At 32.9% G+C, this 19421-nt stretch overlaps 1 protein-coding gene across 1 annotated transcript; it reads right to left on the reverse strand.

The window, feature by feature from the left end:
- Nucleotides 1–2600: 2600 nt before the first annotated feature.
- Nucleotides 2601–4004, reverse strand: LOC126734640 (uncharacterized). The gene has a single exon (XM_050438337.1). It carries the CDS (start codon nt 4002–4004, stop codon nt 2601–2603), a length of 1404 nt encoding a protein of 467 aa, XP_050294294.1.
- Nucleotides 4005–19421: the final 15417 nt, after the last annotated feature.

Consider the following 19421-nt stretch of genomic DNA (forward strand, 5'->3'; position numbering starts at 1 on the left):
CACAAACCTTAGATATTGCTCGCTTCGTAACTCCACCATGCGGCAACTTAAGAGACACCACCCTTACAACGCCATCGCTACCTTCATGTAGAGCTGAAATCCGGGCCAACGGCCATTTCAATGGAGGAAGATTTTCTTCCACGAGCAGGACCAGTGATCCGACTTTAAAGTGTCGGCTTACGTTCTCCTTCCATTTCGTCCTAGTTTGTAGCTGGTGAAGGTAATCCTGCGACCATCTATCCCAAAAATGCTGATATGCCGCCTGGAGTCTTTGGTATCTATCCAGCCTGGATATCTTCAGGTCTCTTACGTCGTATTCAGGAGGACCCGCCATATTGTCGCCAATTAGGAAATGGGAGGGAGTCAAAGGTAAAACATCATCGGAATCATGTGATAAGGGAGTCAAAGGTCGGGAATTTAAACAAGCCTCTATTTGTACTAAAAGGGTGTACATTTCTTCGTAAGTTAAATAGGAGTCGCCTTAAACCCGTTTTAGATGATACTTCGCGGACTTTACTGCTGCTTCCCAGAGGCCACCCATATGATCCGATCTCGCGGGAATAAAATGCCAAGTTATCTTATCATCAGCCAAAAAACGAGTAACTTTTTTAATGTGTAACCGATCATTTAACAAGTTATAAAGTTCGAGAAAATAATTTCCGGCACCAACAAAATTCAATCCGTTATCGGAATAAATGTTGCCTGGCTTCCCGCGCCTTGCGCAAAATCTTTTTAACGCATTTAGGAAGCTGTTTGTGGTTAAATCCGTGACCAGTTCTATGTGCATAGCACGAGTGGCAAAGCACACGAAAATACAAATATAAGCCTTAGCTGCTTGACTTTTACGCCCCTGCTGATAACCCCTGCTTTACATAGATCAGACCTGCGTAGTCTACCCCGCAGTTGAAAAAAGGTCTGCTAGGAGTGACCCTTTCGCTAGGCAATTGACCCATTAAAAATTTGCATGGCTTTGGATTCACCCTATAACATCTTAGACACGATCTTAGAACTCGTTTTACTGCGTTTTTACAATTAATTGGCCAAAATGTTAATCTTATAATTGACAGCAAGTTCTGTGTGCCGGCATGCAAATGTTTTAAGTGGTAATTCAGAATGATCAAGGATGTTAATTTGTGTTTGTAGGGTAATATAATAGGGTGTTTTTGATCGAATTTAATAAATTGCGACTTTTTCATACATTTTGTTCATCAAGGAAGGGATTCAAATTTTTCAATTCACTATTTTTGCTTATATTAGTATTATTTTTATAACTTTGAATTTCCTCCTTGTAAACTTCATTTTGTGCAATTTTAATTAATGTTTGTTCGGCTTCGATAAGTTCATTAACTGTCAAAACTTTCGATGTATGTTTAGTCTTTTTTTAGACATTGCGTTTTGAACCTAAGAATATAACCTACAACTTTCAACAAAATTGCGTAAGTTGAAAATTTTTGAAACATGTCAAATCCGGGTTCTTTATCTGTTTTTTCACGTATATGTAATATGACAGGGTTTAACTTTACTTCAGGTAAGTTGTCTAATTCGGGTACAAATTCAAAATTGTCATTTAACGTTTCTTTTTTCAAAAATTCTGGTCCGTTTAACCATAACTTGTTTTCACATAAATCTTTCGGGTTAAGACCTCTTGAAATAATGTCTGCGGCATTGTCTTTGCTTCTGACATGAAACCATTCGTCTAGCTTCGAAGTTTCCAAAATTTTAGTAACGCGGTTTGCTACAAATGTTTTTAAATTAATAGGGTCAAGTCTAAGCCATGATAACACGATTGTAGAATCGGTGAAATAAATTGTTTTTGATATAGTCACATCAAGAGTATTTTTTACTTTACCAACAACCTCAGATAACAAATGCGCAGCGAGTAGCTCAAGCCTCGGTAATGTTTGTTTTTTCAAAGGCGCTACTCTGGATTTTGCCGTTAGTAATCGAACTACCTTTCTACCATTGGAAACTGAGCCTAAGTATACGCACGCGCCATACGCTTTTTCTGAACTGTCGCTAAACCCATAAATCTCAATTTTTTGTGCATTAGGTAGTAGAACATGTCTTTCGATTTTTATGTCTTTTAAATAATTAATTTGCGTTATAAAATCTAACCAAATATTTTTCAATTCGTCTGGAATTTCCTGATCCCAATCTATCTTAAGATGCCATAGTTGTTGAATAATCAACTTGGCTCTAATTATTGCCGGACCCACTAACCCGAGCGGATCAAATATCTGAGCGATAATTGATAAAATGGACCGTTTTGTTACTTTATTTTCGTTCGTTTTTATGTTAATCGCGTACTTTAAAACATCATTATTCGCATCCCACGTTATACCTACCGTTTTTAATTCCTTTTCATCATGGAACAAAACTATCTTATCGTCAGTACTATTGCTGTTCTTTGAAATGAAATTTAAAACGTTTTTGTTGTTCGAAGACCATTTTCTCAACTCAAAGTTCGCTGACGATAAGATTTTTGATATTTCATGGTACGTGGTTATACATTCCTCTTCCGAATTTAAACTCGTTAGTAAATCATCCATATAAAATGATTTGCCGATTATTTTTGACGTATTTGGATAATTTTCCCGGTTTTAAATTGCTACCTCTTTCAAACAGCGCGTTGCTTGAAAGGGTGCACTAGATGTCCCGTATGTTACCGTGTTTAACTCGTAGATTTTCATTTTTTCGTTTGGATTTTCACGCCATATTATTTTTTGATAGGAACGTTCGTCTGGATCGATTTTAATGCACCTATACATCATTTTTACGTCTGCACTTAATACGATTTTTCTTAGTCTTAGTCGCAGCAAGATAGAAAATAAATCATCTTGAATCGTCGGTCCCGGTAATATAATGTCATTAAACGATACATTTGTGCTAGTTTTTGCGCTTGCGTCAAATACTACGCGGCATTTTGTAGTCAAGGATTGATCCCGTAGTACTGCTGTATGCGGTAAAAAGTAAGACTTATTTTCGATCGAGTTGTCTGAATCTAATGTACTTTGAAAGGTCATGTGCCCAAGTGATTCATACTCTCGCATGAAGTTTACGTACTGTTCTTTCAAGTCGGCATTTTTTGTAAATCTCGTTTCTAAACTTTTAAAACGCTTTATCGCCGTAGCCTTTGAATCACCTAGTTGCTCTTTAAATTCAGGATTAAAGGGGTATTTAACCGTAAAAATACCTAACTCGTCGCGTTTAGTTGTTTGCTTAAAATAATCTTCACAATACTGCTCGTTTTTTGATAAGATGCGTTCTTTTTCTAACTCTTCGATTAGCAAGAAATTACTCAACGAATCATGTAACTGTTTATTTGACACGTTTGTTATATTACATACTCGTTTTTGAAATTTATCCACAGTCGCGTTTATATTAAAATTCAAATTGCCGGTAATTATCCATCCGAAATACGTTTCCTGCAAAACAGGACCCACGGTTCCTAACTTCATTCGGCCTTCTTTTAGTAGGTCAAAAAAGATTTCGGCCTCGATCAATAAATCTATCTCTTTGGGTATATTGAATTTTTCATCGGCTAAGTTCAAATTTTTCGGGTATTTTATTTGCGATTTATCGAATCCTATTAACGGTAATTTTTCAGTCACCTTCGGTATTATTAAAAACTGTAGTCTCGCTTGAAAATCATTGAATCTCGATTTAATACACGTTTTTGTCTTGCCTATAATATTTGTTTCGATTTGTCCTACGCCCGATAACGGCATATTAACTTTTTCGTACGTTAAATTAAGCTTTTCAGACAAACTTTGGCTCATTAAATTTGACTGCGATGCACTATCTAAAAGCGCGTTACATTTAACCCACGAATTTTGATTATTTAAAATTAAAACCGTCGCTGTAGAAAGTAAGCATTGATTCGTGTAAATAGTCGCATGCGTAAACGTTCTGTGCTCGTAATTATTATCCGCGTTAGCCTCCGAGACAATATAATTTTCAATATTTCCGGTCGATTCTAAGGCATTCTGATCGACTACGCACATAGCATGCTGAACATCGTTTCGCGCGGCTTGAATCACAGCATAAAGAAACCAGCAGTCGCACTTCAATAAAAATACATTGGCTTGAATAAGCGAGTTCGGTGCATGTGTACTAACGCAGGCGAGGCATATTTGCTTATAGTAGGGATGCCGCTGACACTCGCTACGGTCCACGCGGCTTTTGCCTTGGCTAGAGCCGGACTTAAACATTTTTTTAGATATTATTATCTTGTAAAATAAAAATACCTACATAGTACAAATATTGATTTTTTAATATTAATAAAGTTCATACAATAACAAAATATTTAAACAAAAATAAACATCGCATTTCTACATCTAACAACGACGATATAGAAGAATACGTGCAGGACGTTAATTAGGTATGTACCATAAATTTAAGAGACCATTCTTTGAATAATTTTAAAACAAAAAGTTCATATAAACATATGTCCAAAAATTCTTCGTTCTCAATATACAGGGTGTTAAAATTTAACAACAACTAAAATATACGCAACTGACTTTTGTGCAATTTTTATTATGTTCTGTGGATTATACAAATAAAACTTTTTTGTCTCTTGAATTTTTTTCATATCATGCTTAGTTAATAATAAATTCCAAAAGAAACTTTTCCCCAAATTCCTTGTGTGATCCAGGGATATGCAATTAAGTGGACTTTTTTTTTCTCGAAAAATAAGCGAGATACGAAAAAGTTGTATTTGTATTTGAGTGAATCAAATAAAATATTAAAAATGGCACAAAATTCAGGTGCCCCAATTTTTGCCACAAATATTTCTTCAGGTCCCGTTCGAGATTACACTGAACCTAATAAATTTAATCATATTAGGGGTAAATTAGCTCCTTAATATTATAAATAACACCGCCAGAGAACTTGCGGACCTATGTTCATATGAACTTTTTGTCTTAAAATTACTCAAATAATCGCCTGTTAAATTATGTATGGTACATACTTAATTAACACCCTGTATAGTAACGGTTTTAGATTAACATCTGACTACATAGTAGTTTAAGGACAACTAATTATACAAATAAAGTAATATTTCAAAACAAATAGAAACTCTTAGGCCAATAAATAAAGACAAATAGTTGGCAACAATTCAAAACAATTCTAACATCTGCGAATTTTTGTTATATTATTAAGTACCAACTAAAGTAAAAGTATACAATTTTGCAACTCTCTTAAATATGACAACACTGTTAAAATGGCAGAAATATAAATAATGTCCTTAAAAATCCAAAAAAAATATTACATTGCTGCAACCTTAATTGATGCTTAATTATGTTATTTAAGCCATACAGCCAAATTTGCAGCTATTAAAAACTTTGGCAAAGTCAATTATTTTGCTTCATTAAATTAAAATTAAATTTTTGACATACCCCTCTTTTAATACAAAAGTTTTTATAAAAAACGCTACGCTTTGTAAAAACGCTATTAAAATAGTCACTAAGTACGGCGCTGAACTAGGCGATACACCTATGAACACAGTTCGATAAACAGTGAGCTCGGCATCCGGAGAACATGGCTGCGGCATGGCTAAGGATGCTATTAGTTCGCTTACATTTTCGAGCGGAGTGCGACTGCTGGTTTCTTTATGCTGTGGCTTGAATCGAATGACCAGGCGAATTTAAATTTGTCTGTTGGCTTCTATTCCCGATTTCTCCGCTAGAGCGTCCGTTGTAATAAGGGGAAATAGGGGAACGACTTGGATATGTCGACCCGCGTGACGTAGTTCCACCACCAGCGCCGCGGTTTCCATGTGATGGCTGCTGCTGCACTCGCACGCTTTCAAACGACGGTCCGCCGTTGCCACTCGTTTGATTTTCACGAACATTATTTGAATTATGCTGAAATTGAAAATTATTGTTTCTCGTTAAACCTTGAGTTTGGGGATTCGCGTGATAATCATCTACGTGTAAAGACGAGTTATGTTTTAGATTGCACTTTTTACAACCTCTTGTAAAACAGTTTGACTTAAAATGACCCGGTCTTAGGCAATTAGTGCAGAGTCTATTTTTTTGTATTTCGTTATATTTTTCGTTTAGAGACATGTTTAAAAACGCAGGACATTGATACAAGAAATGACTTACTTGACATCCCAAATAGCATTGAGCGTTTGAACCTTGTGCGTTATTTTCAAAATAATTCGGTTGTGTGATTGGACAAGAAACTCTTTTTTGGTATTGACTTTGAACGTTATGTCTTTGTGCGTTAAAATTGAGCAAATTCGTTTGGGGAATTTTTTTCGTTTGTTCGATACAAGACACGGCTTCCATAGTAAAACATTTTTTAGTTAAAAAATCTTGTAACTCGTTTAATGTGGGCATTTTATTTTGATCGGTTTGTCTACTTTCCCACTCTTTTTTTGTACGATCATCAACTTTTTGCAAAATTAATGGTATGAGCAGTGTATCCCAGTACTCAACAGGCATTTTCAACTTTTTAAGGGCTGACAAATGCTGATGTAAAGTATCTAGTAATTTTCTTAGTTGGATAGAAGATTCACGATTTACAATAGGGAGATTAAATAAAATAGTGTTAACATGTGTATTTATGATTGCTCTTTTATGATCATACCTTTGATTTAAAATATCCCAAGCAATAGTGTAATTGCTCTCAACCAAGTCCAAGGATTCAATTAAAACAGCTGCATCATCTTTTAAACATGATTTTAATATCAACAGTTTATTTATTTCGCTAACATCAAATCTACTGTCAACTACGGATTTAAATACATCTTTAAAACTGTACCAATTTTCATACTTACCGCTAAACGTAGGTAAATTCAGGTCTGGTAGTTTGGAGCTGGCAACCACGCGCAGCGCCTGCGACTCGTTAAAGATGGAGGTGTGGTTATCGGCTGCTACGCTGCCGCTTTGACTTTGGCTTTTCGTTTGAACCCGAGCTATTAATTTTTTAGCGTGCGATATATTATTGTAAAATGACGATTCTGTTACCAACCGGCCACCTTTTGCACTTTGATCCAAGAACTCAAGACGCGTCTGTATTTTATCGTATTCCGAAAAATCCTCTCCTACGTTTTTTAACCTACATTCGATTTGAAATTTGTCTACGTTTTCGATGTATAGATTCATTCTCTAAAAATCTTATAAATCTATCTAGCCTATCGATTATAACTTCCCTTGCATGCATAAATTCCTGAAATTCAACTTCGTTGGTGTCAAAAACTTGACTATTATCCGATTTTTTATCTTTTCTTTTGGCAGGCATTATTGCTTTTGGAAAGACGAGTTACTTACAGTTAAATTACTAGTACGATTGCGTTCTTTGGCTCACGATTATACAACCTGGCATAGGTACGTTTTTATTTGTCACAATTATACGTTAAACGATACACGATAAACATCCGTTTAGTATCACCTTATACGATCTTTATACGATTTCACTTAAACCCGTTGTTTTTCTCAAAATTCACGCTTTACTTTCGAATTTTAACAATAAAAAGGCTTGTTTAGCATGCAGGATAGGTAAAAATAGGATAGAATAATTGCAACGACTCACCAAACGGGCTGTGATTTCCATTTACGCCGCCATTTTCACATCCGTCTCGAACTGACCATGTTTTGGATTGCGGTTTTCTTTCCAGGGAGGGTTCACCTTTCCGAAGGACCACCTGTCCTCTCACACAACTTAATTGGATTGATACACGTTTAATACTTTTTATACTTCGATTTTATTAACTTTTATGACTTAAAATAACAAAATGCTTATCGATCGTTTGCCGTTCGCTTCGATTTCTCTCGTGTGTCTCTCTCGTCCCCCCTCTCAACAGCACGGGTTGCGATTTAGGATGAGGCGAACGCAGTTGCCAAATTGTAGATATTTTCATACATTTTAAATCAGAAATTTAAGTAGGGCTCAACAATGTTAGCTTATGTTATTCAAACCCACCTTATCTCATCGTTCCTTATATAAACAGTAAAAGTGTAAACGATTTCGGGTCGTGAAATAAGAAGTTGTAATTTGCATTCTTGTGATTAATAATATTGAGGTTTTTAGAATAATTTTTGTGTTATTTGTGTTGAAATTATCCACAACAAATCATTAAAACTAACATCAGAAGTGGGATACCTCTTGGTGAACCGTTCACAGGAGAAAAGTACCTAAAAAGTGAATTTTTCTTGCATGTTTAAAATGGCTGAGGAGGATCAACGCAAAAGACGTGAGAGTTACCGTGCGGGTAGGAGGAGCCCAGCTATTATCGGCGGTAGTGATAGTGCATCAATAAACAATCAGATGATGTTGATGTTTAAAATACAACAAGAATAACAGTAATTTTCAAAATCAAATCATGCAAATTTTATCCACCATGGCCAACGCCCAAGCTACGCAGGCTGAAGCGGCACTACAGTCATGTGCGGAACAAACATATGCGCAATCTGGTGCTGCGGCTGGTCCCGGTCCCGAAGTTATGGCAGCGGCATCATCGCAAATTCGCTTAACAAATTTTCATCCTGATGACGCCGTTCACAGTGGTGGAATGGATGGATGACGTAACCAGAATTCAAGGCGAGCTGCGAATTTCTGACACGGTGATTGTTTTGAAAGCTGGTCACGCTCTTCGAGGTCGAGCAGCTCGATTTTTTCAATACTGGAAGCCTATTGTCAGAGATTGGGCAACATTTAGGCGATATTTTGAAATAGCATTTCCAGAACAAGGCACGCCAGCTACTCGGTTACGTGCTTGTCTAGCAATTATGAGCACCAATTTCGACTCACTGGTTGAGTATGGAAACGCTAAGTTGACAGCAATTAGACGGTTTTACGATGATTTTCCTTGGAAGATGAGTGCTAAGTTTAGTAGAGCATGACATTCAAAGTGTTGAGGTTAAAAATAGAATTTGTTTGCAAAGTCCCGAGTGCGATGCGGATCTGTTAAAGTTGTTAGCTGTCTGTGATGCTGCAAAAACAAGTGAGGTTAATCGAGTGAGAGAGTCACGAAATCGACAAAACAATTCTTGCGAAGAACACCCCGCTTTTCATGGAAAGTGTCGGCAGTGTCATAGATGTGGACATAAACAGATAAGCTGTAAACAAGGTACTGTGTCCAACATGGCAAAATCTCTTCCTAGTCCCTCTGGAGCAAATACAAACTATTTACCATGGCATGACTGTATTTCTAGACAATGACTGTAATTCTAAACACATGTACATATTGCCAAAAGAAAGGACACACAGAGGACACTTGCTATAAGAAAAATGGGTTTCCAAAGCGAGTAATGCTGTCACAAAATACTCGGTTGGTGCAGTCTCCACCTTTAGCTACACTTACAAATGACAACACTATAACTTCTATTTCATATTTGGTAGACACCTGGGCAGATGTATCAATATTGCATGAAAAAGTGGCGAAAAAATTAAATTTGAAAATTCAACCAGATAATCAATGTTTGGCTGGTATCGGAAAGTCTATTATGAAGGCCATAAGTCGCAGCACTGCAATAATGTTTACGCCAACAATGATATTAGAAATGTTTCTTGTTGTCCCAGCTGGATCCATCCCTGGGGGTGACGTTGACGCTTTAATCGTCTTGGATGTCTTTAAACGGTTAGGTGTTAAAGTAGAGGTAAATCAAAATAGTGTAAATATTGTGTATGACCCTTTTAATATGTCCAGAATTTATACTGTACGCACATTTGATGAAAGTCGATTAGATTTGTCAGGATTGGACGAGCCCTTATCTAATGCTATAAAAACACTACTGCAATAAGCCATAAATCAAACACCGCCCGCAGTAACCACTGGAAAATTAACAATAACATTATGTGACTCATAGCCGGTTGCTTATAAACCGCGTCATCTGGCGTACGGAGAAAGGTTGCAAGTCAAGCAAATCATATAGGAGCAACTTAAAACTGCAATAATTCGTGTTAGTGAATCTGCTTACGCTAGTCCGATTGTACTGGTAAAAAAAAGAATAGAGATACGAGACTGTGCGTGGATTACAGAGAGGTAAATAAAAAAGTAGTGCGTAATAATTACCCATTGCCCCGCATACAAGACCAAATAGACGCACTTACTAAGGCCAAATATTTTTGCACACTTGACAGGAAGTCAGGGTTTTATCAAATCGAAGTTGAAGGAAAATCCAAACATATTACAGCTTTTGTGACACCGGACTAATTTTATGAGTATAACCGCATACCTTTTGGTTTTGTTACCTCGCCGCCTACTTATCAGAAAGCAATTGATAAGGATCTAGGACCATTAAAAGACAATATAGCATTTTTTTATATTGACGATATTGTATGCCCATCACGCACTATTGAGGAAGGTTTTAATAACTTACGACTGGTTGTTGACACCTTATCAAAATCGGGATTTGTGCTGAACTGGGAAAAATTTAGTTTTTTTTAAAACGTCTGTCGAATATTTAGGCGTGGTCATTGAAGATGGTACTGTAAAGCCAAGCAGCCGAAAAGTTGATGCGCTTGCGCAGACTGTTGCTCCTGCTGATGTAAAGGGTGTTAGGCAGTTCTTAGAGTTGCCTGAATATTTCAGACGATTTGTAAAAGGATTTGCCAGTTTAACTGCACCAATTTCCGCACTGTTGCGTAAAGAACAGCCTTTTAAGTGGTCGAGTGAGTGCGAAAATATTCGTTTAGACTTAATAAAACCACTAACAGATATCCAATTTTAAATATTTTTAATCCGGACTTCTATACGGAATTACATATGCGAGTTCCATAGGTTTAGGTGCTGTATTAATGCAAAAAGATTTGGATAATATTTTGCACCCAGTAGCGTATTACAGTAGTAATACACGCACTACTGATTGCGAATCGCATTACCATTCCTATGACCTAGAGACTCTGGCTATAGTAGAAACTACCCATTATTTTCGTGCGTATTTGTACGGTATAAAGTTTACGAGTTATACTGATTGTAATTCTGTGCGCGCTACGGCTTTCAAAAAAGAATTACAATGACTCATGTAGATTATCTTAGCCGTAATGCGGTTCCGATAAAAAGAGTTTTAGTAGGGCGCACTGCCATTGCAAACAAGCCAAATAAAACTATCGGGGACTATCAAAAAGAAGACGCATTTTGTCAGGCTATAATGGACAAAACGCAGAGCTATCCGGGTTATTCAGTGAAGGACAATTTGGTGTTTTTATGCAGCCCGAGTGATAGAATTAGTCGATGTTTTGTTCCGATCTCGGCGCGACTCGATATAATAAGGTTGTACCATGACGAATCATCTCGTATAGGTGCTGATAAAATGCTGCTAAAGTTACGAGAAGATTTGACATGGCACGAGCAATTGCGAGCGTGGCCAGATGAGTGAAGTTTGTGGCGATTAAGATAAAGAAAAGTTCCCCATTTAAAACTGTGGGCTTTAAGGTTCCTGGTATTGTTTTTTTACTACCCAAGAACTGATAGTTAAATGGTGTACCAGGTTATGTTAAAAGGTCCCTGTTGTATGACGGGCTTTACTAAAAGGTATTGTAAAGCCCGTCCGATACTTAGAAAATCCTACATTTTTAAAATTGATATATTTATTTACGTAAGATAAATTAAACTATGTATTTGGAATTTGGCTACTCCTGTATTTATTTTAATTTGCCTAGTTAATACCTCAGGGTTCTCAACAACTGCTTATAAAACATTATTTTGGGTTTTTACCAAAGATTTCTTTTTCGAGACAAGACGAACTTTTTAAATAAACCATATTCTTATATATTTTAATTCAACTCTAAGAAAATGCACTTGGCTTTTATGGTATCTTTTTTTTCTGAGAATTTTTTATGATATATTGCTGTCTTATCAGCAGTATTTTTGTGGTACAAAATGTAGCACGTCACATAACACATTTTTTTTCAGGACTGTAATGGTTATCCGATATATGTGAGGATAGTAATGCAACAATAACTATTTACCTATAAATAATAAATGCAAAATTCACAAATATTATTAGAAAAGCGACAACTTGATAATCACAGTAAGAACAACCTATCAGTGATATTGTGATAAAATGTGTGAAAGTGATAAAATAGTAACAGTTATTTACATAAGAGTGTCAAAATATTTTTAAAAATTCTTAAAAAAAACGCATTTTTCACTTGAATTCGTAAAAAAAAAATGACATCAGATACAGTGTGCAATTTAAACCTCGAACCATAGCAAAATATAAAGGTGATGATGGTTTTTTGTAAACGAAACGTCAAATATAAAACCTTAAAATATACCATCATGTAATGTAAATGAAAAAGATGTTTTAATTTTTTGATAATAAAGTCTTTTTTAATAAAGTAAAAAATAAATTAAATTGATATTGTCAAATTTTCATATTTTCAAAATATATCAGCGGAACATGAACATTTTTATCAGTGAGTTTATCAATAGCATGTAAATACGCTTCAAATTACGTAAATTTATCCTTATTTAACCTAAGCTGTATCTCCAACAGGTATTGAGATCCCTTTGCTTAGGATCCTTATCTTGAGCACCCTGTCTATATAAATTAAACAAACTGTTTAAATTTCTAGATTCAAATATCGAAATCAAAGAGACAAAATAATATTGTTAATTTTTAATTAGAATTATTACATTTAAATACATAAGATAATATCTTAGAATTAATTAAACATAAAGGAATCTTGACGTGTACTTTTTATCAAAAACTTGTGTTTAACCTTTGAACAACGTATTAAACTCTGATGCCAGCATTGCTGCGCAAATTCGCCAAAGTACCAAATATATTACTAAATACTAACATATTACAAAGTACTAAATATATGTAAGCTTCGATACAAGGGCATTTCTTATAGCTGTAGCTCAGCGAACTATATTCAGTATGTAATTTGCATGTGCTCGAAACATTCAATCATATCGTTTTTATCTGACCTCTGTACTTTAAGGTAACACTTTAAAGTAATACCTAGAGTTCTTTAGAAAGCTTAACTTACGCCGGTTTTAGCTAATGAAATTGGACAGGTAGTACTGCAAATCACGAGACTTAGTGCCTTTGTGCGAAATAAATAAATGAATGAGTTTTTTTTTAGGAAATGTATGTAGTAATACTTTATAATACATTTAGTTTTAAAGTATTTATAAACTATATATTTCTTTATATTTTGTATGTATCATTACGAACTCTTGTTTATATTTTTTTTTAATTTTTAGAATTTTTTTTTATGAGCTTTTCCTTCAAGACTTTTTGCTCGTAGTTTTTCTTTTTTTTTTTGCTTGTTTTTTTTTCCTTGCTATATAACATGGTACAATAGAGTAGCTAGACTGCGTCAATTTTGAAGGCCTATTATGTTTGTTTTACATATTTTGTATTGGTATAAATGGTCAAGTAAAAGGTATATTTATTTATTTTATTTATTTGCCTACATGAACAATCAAAAAAATTGAATTGTAAATTGTAAACTTTTTATTTATTAAAAACTTTTATTATGAATATTTACTGAATATGTGATTTTGGATTTTTATTTAAAACGTTTGAGAAGATATAATAAAGTGATGGATAAAGGATAAATAGAATAATTGAAGTTTAGAAAGCTTAACTTTATCAAAATAAATAAATTACAAATATTTCGGTAAAACTTAAAGAATGTAATATAATATTCATAAGAAAAATTTAGTAAAATTCAAGTTCTACATTCATATTAATGTACTTAGTAGATTCTACTAAGATAAGGCAATAGATAATATTCAGGGAGTTTATTTTAGATTGAACTAATTTTTTGGGGATATCCCAGAAATATTCTAGAACTTTGCAGCATATCCCTGAAATCATTCAAGTGATATGATTTTTGATATGACTTATATGATAAGTTATTAGGATATTTGATGATTACTTTAAGCCTTTTTGGTACAGTTTAGCAATAATTTTTGATTTTTCCTTTTCAGCCAAATTGTGCAATTAAACAAAATTTAAAAAAAATATAATTTAATTCAATTATATTAGTTTTACTATTTTTCTATTTGCTGTCTCGGTACTTTTTTAATATGCACTACTTTTTTGAAAAAAAAAATTTAAAAATCATAAGAGTACTACTAAACTGTAAATAAACTTGAATTTCTTATTACATATAAAACCCAAATACGTTCAAGTGGTCAATATTGAAACAAAATAGATTATCATACTTCGTAATAATTTTTTTTCATTCATGTTTCCTCAATGATATCTTCAGGAATAATTTCAGTTTTGATCTTCAAGTATAAAATATTCAGGGCTGTCACGTTTTTATATTTATACTATCAAGAAACTCCTTGGTCTGAATGTAGCCCTCATTACAAAATTTAAAAACCAACAACATCACGATCAGATTTCCACAAAATAACATATTTTACCTTTCCTTTACAATTTGTATTCTAATCACGCCCGCGCTTATACTTTCATTTCTCCGCAATTTTGTGGTGATTTCGCATCAGATTGAAGATAAATTTACATAAAAACAAATAAATCATTTGAAACTTTTTCTCTTAATTAGAACTATTTATTGATGCTTGTTGAAGACAATTCAATAATGGATTTTCTCACAGATACACATTTTTGTAAATATACGTTAATGGCTTATTAGTGGTAACGGCTGTGAATATCACACATGCTAGTTGAATGATGAAAGTGAACTTATACGAAGACAATAACCTGTTGAATATTAATTTTGCCGAAAAAATGTCATGTGACCGACTTTGTTTTTACAAAGATGGTGTTAAAATTGTTAAGGAGAATTTCACTTTTTGTTCTTTCTCAGATTTCTTTATGTTACTATTTAATGGTTTCGATATCAGTTAGGACAGTAGTTACTAATTATTACATGGATTGTAATAGTAGTGACGTTATTATTATACAGAGTGTCTTATTTCTTATATTTAAAAATAGTTCATAACTAAATTGATTATATCCTTTACTTTATTTAGGCAACATGGATATTTTCTTATGCATTCACGTTATCGTACATGGTATCTTTAAATTAAAAGAAGGTTTATTACTTAAAATTTGTTTGAGAAAAACATCAAAATATTATTATTACTTATAATTAGGATAGCATATAGGATATATAATAATTATATTATGATCCCCGTTATAAGGATGGAAAATAAATGCATTTTTTTATATTATTTTTTGACTGTTATGTCTTATTAAAGTAAAAATGTTATATTGGAAAATGTCTGGATCATTATCTCCTTAGAGAATAAATTCACTGTTAAAATGATTTCAATAACTGTATTAGGTACGACAATCATAACTAAAAATTGAGAAGGTTACAATATCATACCGCTATCTTTAGAAGAAATCCATCAATACCTAGGAATAGCTTTAAATCAGATGGGTCCCAAATAAAAAGAGAATTTTGGAAAAAAAATCTCAACCAGACTTAGGAAGCTCTTAAACTGAAAGGTACTTGGCAGAAGTGTTATTGATTACAATAATTGTGCATTTCTATGCTCACATACTCATTATAAAAAAAAAGAAAATGTTTAATTAAACTGTTGATTTTAATAAAGTTGATTTTTACATTTTCATGCTATTTTAATTAAGTTAAAAACCAATAAAATAGAAACAATCATCTAGATCGTAATGCTTTAAATAGTAAAGTATATGAACCCTTGGTTTTTGTTTTAAAAAGAAGCTTCAAAGGGTTAATACGGTGCTATTTGTTATTTGTAATATCAGTGTAAGGATTCATTCACAAAGAATTTTGTTTGAGTTAGCTAAAATCGCTAAAACAGTATTTTACTTTGGAACTGGGTCTTTGCTTCAGGAAATACGCCCATATATATCACTTTATTTGAATAAGTATGGATAATTTAGGTATGCCGTATAGATAATCTTATTAACCATTGCACTAATATGTTGCTAACACCTTTTTTGAATTAAATTCAACTAGATTCGCACAACAAAGGAGTCATATGAATTTTCTGTAAGAGTAACAATGCCATAGGCAAGAATTCTGCAATTTTTAAGTTACTTTATAGATTTATTACTGCTAGCCAGTAAACAATAGTAAGGAGTTAGATATAATAAGCCTCATATCTTTAGTAAAATATTCTTTATAAATATGTAGAACGCACAACGTAGCAAATGATGTCTGTATCGAACATGCCACAGTTGACTCACCCTTGCAATCTTTCATGACCTTACATTAAGGTCATGACAAATTGCAAAGTAAATTCAGAAAATTCTTGCGTACTTGTTTGTTTGTAAATGTTTAAGCGTTTGATTTCCATCAATATTTATGCCATGGTTAGTTTTAATGTCCTCTTTATTGGTCCCTAAAATAAGCATTTAAGTTGTTTTAGTTCTTAGGGTCTTAATTTGATTAAAACCAAGAGCTCTTGAGATTTTAAAAATATCAAGACCAGCCTACTGATAAAGAAGTGATTTATAAGATGATGTATAAATCATATATAATTCCAAAATTTTAGACAGGATGGAGAAAATGTAATACGTCACATGTGAATCCATCGATTTACCTGCTTTGGAATTTATTTATAATGTAAGTAATACAGGGTAAAAAGTAGGGAAGATCTAAGAGCCAATTTTTATATTTATGTCTTCAATTCCAGTAGCTTGAGTTTTGCTTTTAAATATAATAGCAAATATTAAGTCATTAGTTCGAAATTAAATTTCGGTTTAACAGAAGGGTGCGTTTTATTGTCATAAAGGTTTAAAATTCAATCTGTATCTAGTATACACTTGGGGAGACTGTTAACAATTATTATTAATAAATGCATTATTATAAAAAATATTAACACGACTCAGCAAACTTTTTCCTAGGTTTATCTGTTTAATTCCAAAAATGTTTGGGATTTTATTAAAATTGGATTTAACTCTTTTTATTATTTTATTTTATGTGTAGTAGAGTTATTTAGATTCATTTCTGGTTTCTATGTTTTTAATTTTCGGTATTAACTGTAATTTTCTGAAGGTGTATTAGTAAATTAATGTTATGTAACTCTCATAAATCTTAAATTATAACAAGCCATGTATGTTTAGTAGTTTTCTTATGTTTAAATTTAAGAACACAATTATTTAATAGCCTTGAATTTGATTTTAATTTAATAGCATTAAATTAATAGCTTTGAATTGATCTTAGATATTTTTCATATCACTATCTATAATAACAAAATCGCTTGGTATATATTGAAATGACTCTCTTACTATTTGTTATAACCCATATTTACGTAGAAGTGCAGAAAACATGTCTTTTATGATGTCATGAGAATTAAAAATCAACTTTAGCATTTCTACCAAAATAAATATTAATAAAACCTTGAACTTAAATAGCGATATGTGAATAAAAATTGTACTTCTTCACTTTTGCTGCTATATCAAATTTTAATATATAGAGTTAGTCGTTTTACTGTCTATATATTCTGAAAATTATATATTTTTATTATTTTTTTTTTCATAATTGTCTTAGCTACATAGAAAAAATATAATTTTATTATAATTCTTTATGCTATCTTGGACTCAGATATGGATACCGCTTATCTAAAGAGCACCAAGCGACATTTCCTCGTTTGGAGAAAATTCAATTTGTATATTTGAAGCTGTCCCGGAAATTGTATTGTAAAAATTTTGCAATGATGTTTAAAAAAAAATATTCTATATAAGAGGTAAAATAAAGAGGATTATTGAATTTTATAAAAATTTCATAGGATCAAGGTCAAAAATGTCATTTTTGGTCTTTGGTTCCTTTTTGAAAAACTGAAAATTCAATAATCTGTTATAGTTGTCTGTTGGTTCCATATTGTATGATACAAATTATGATTATAAGGTAAAATAAAAAGGAATTATAGACAAAAATTTTAATTAGAGCTTTAGCAGAACTTTTGTCTTAAAACTTTTTTTATTTATATTAAAAAAAAATTAATTTTCTTCAATTTCAAAGTCAATTTCAGGTACAAATCCTTCCAAGTCTTCTTCAAAATTTGCTATTTGCAGTTTGGTGTTATAAAAGTTCTTACACGCTTCGGGAACTAAAGTCATAAGGCTTTGGATATCCGCTGCCTTTTTTTCGAAAATCGGCTTTCCCTCTGGATATAATATTTTTAGTTATGCTCTAAAATCTCCATTTAAAGTTTTGAGTTTAATACCTTTAGATCTTTTGTCTATTTTTAGCTCCCTGTAATCAACTTCGACGTACGAGTGTTTAAAAAAGATGCTATAAGGAGTTTCTTCGATTTTGATTATTCTAGCCTTTAGCCAACCAACCTTTTCACCTGTTTCAAATACCTTTCTGTTTGAAATAGCCTTCTTAACATCCTCAATAAAGAAAAAGTAGTGGGTGTTCATTTCAGTTACAATAAACTTATTATTTTTCTTGCTTGATAAAATAATTGATTTAAAACCATCTAAGGTATAGACACGTAATTGGTGCTTCATAGCTCGTTCGATTTCTCCAAAATCAGTATCATTTGCTAAAAAGCTGTGTCCAGGGATTAAGTATTTAAAATATATTTTTTTAAGACTCTTATGTCCACTAAGGACAGCCTTTAAAAGAAGAATTATTTTAATATTACGATTCTGCCCACCGCATGAATCGGACCACATAATGAGTTCTTCAATATTTGGATCTAGATAATTTTCAATAAAGTATTTTATGCAAGATCCAACCTCTTGTGCTCCTCGACCAGCGATTCCTTCTTTCCAGATAAAACAGTAAAGCAAATTTGTTGACGCACTATGTATTCCTTCATTGTACACAAAAAGCTGTCGTTTGTAGTATGTTACATTTGTCGGCAGCTTCGGTAAGCTTATAGTACTTTTTGCATGTCGTAACTAATAACGTCATGGGTCGCATTTGCTGTAGCGAAATTTACCTTCATTGCCTCACGTGCTTCTTTAGCTTTATTTAAATGAGCAATGTGTTCGAGATATATTTCTTGTTTTAAAGTCTCACTTTTCTGGTTTTGTAGTTTTACTTGCTGGCTATCACATACATTGCAAGTATCTTTTATTGGAGGCTTTCTTCTTAAATTGAAATTTTCATAACATATTTTTTGTAGGTACTTAAACTAACAAAAGGATTATTTTCAGACAAGTATAGTGAATGCATTTTTGGAACTGAAAGATCAGGGTTTAAGTACTTTGCATCTGATTTTTCCCTAGTGTAATGCGATATGTAGGTAGGGAACATAGCTATGTGACCAAGAACAGTATCCTTAGTGATTTCGGATATTTCATTTAAACCTGCTGATTTCTTGCCCCTTTTATCTTTAATGCAATGATTATTTAATTTTTTACTGCAGTATGAATTCTTTTTGTTGAGATTTGATATGTTTTAATAAACATTTCTCGACATACATTCTCATTTCCTAATTTAAAAACTTTTGTGTAACCTCTTTTCAGACTGTTGGAACTCTTTTTCTTTTTATTTCATTAATTTGAACTTTTGCTGCTAAAAATGCTGTTTGAACATCA

Source organism: Anthonomus grandis, chromosome 3, assembly GCF_022605725.1.
Source record: "Anthonomus grandis grandis chromosome 3, icAntGran1.3, whole genome shotgun sequence".
Lineage (NCBI taxonomy): Eukaryota > Metazoa > Arthropoda > Insecta > Coleoptera > Curculionidae > Anthonomus > Anthonomus grandis.

Bases quoted from the DNA above. Each gene is read 5' to 3' on its own strand.
- LOC126734640 (XM_050438337.1), bottom strand. From the start codon at position 4,004: ATGTGCGTAGTCGATCAGAATGCCTTAGAATCGACCGGAAATATTGAA.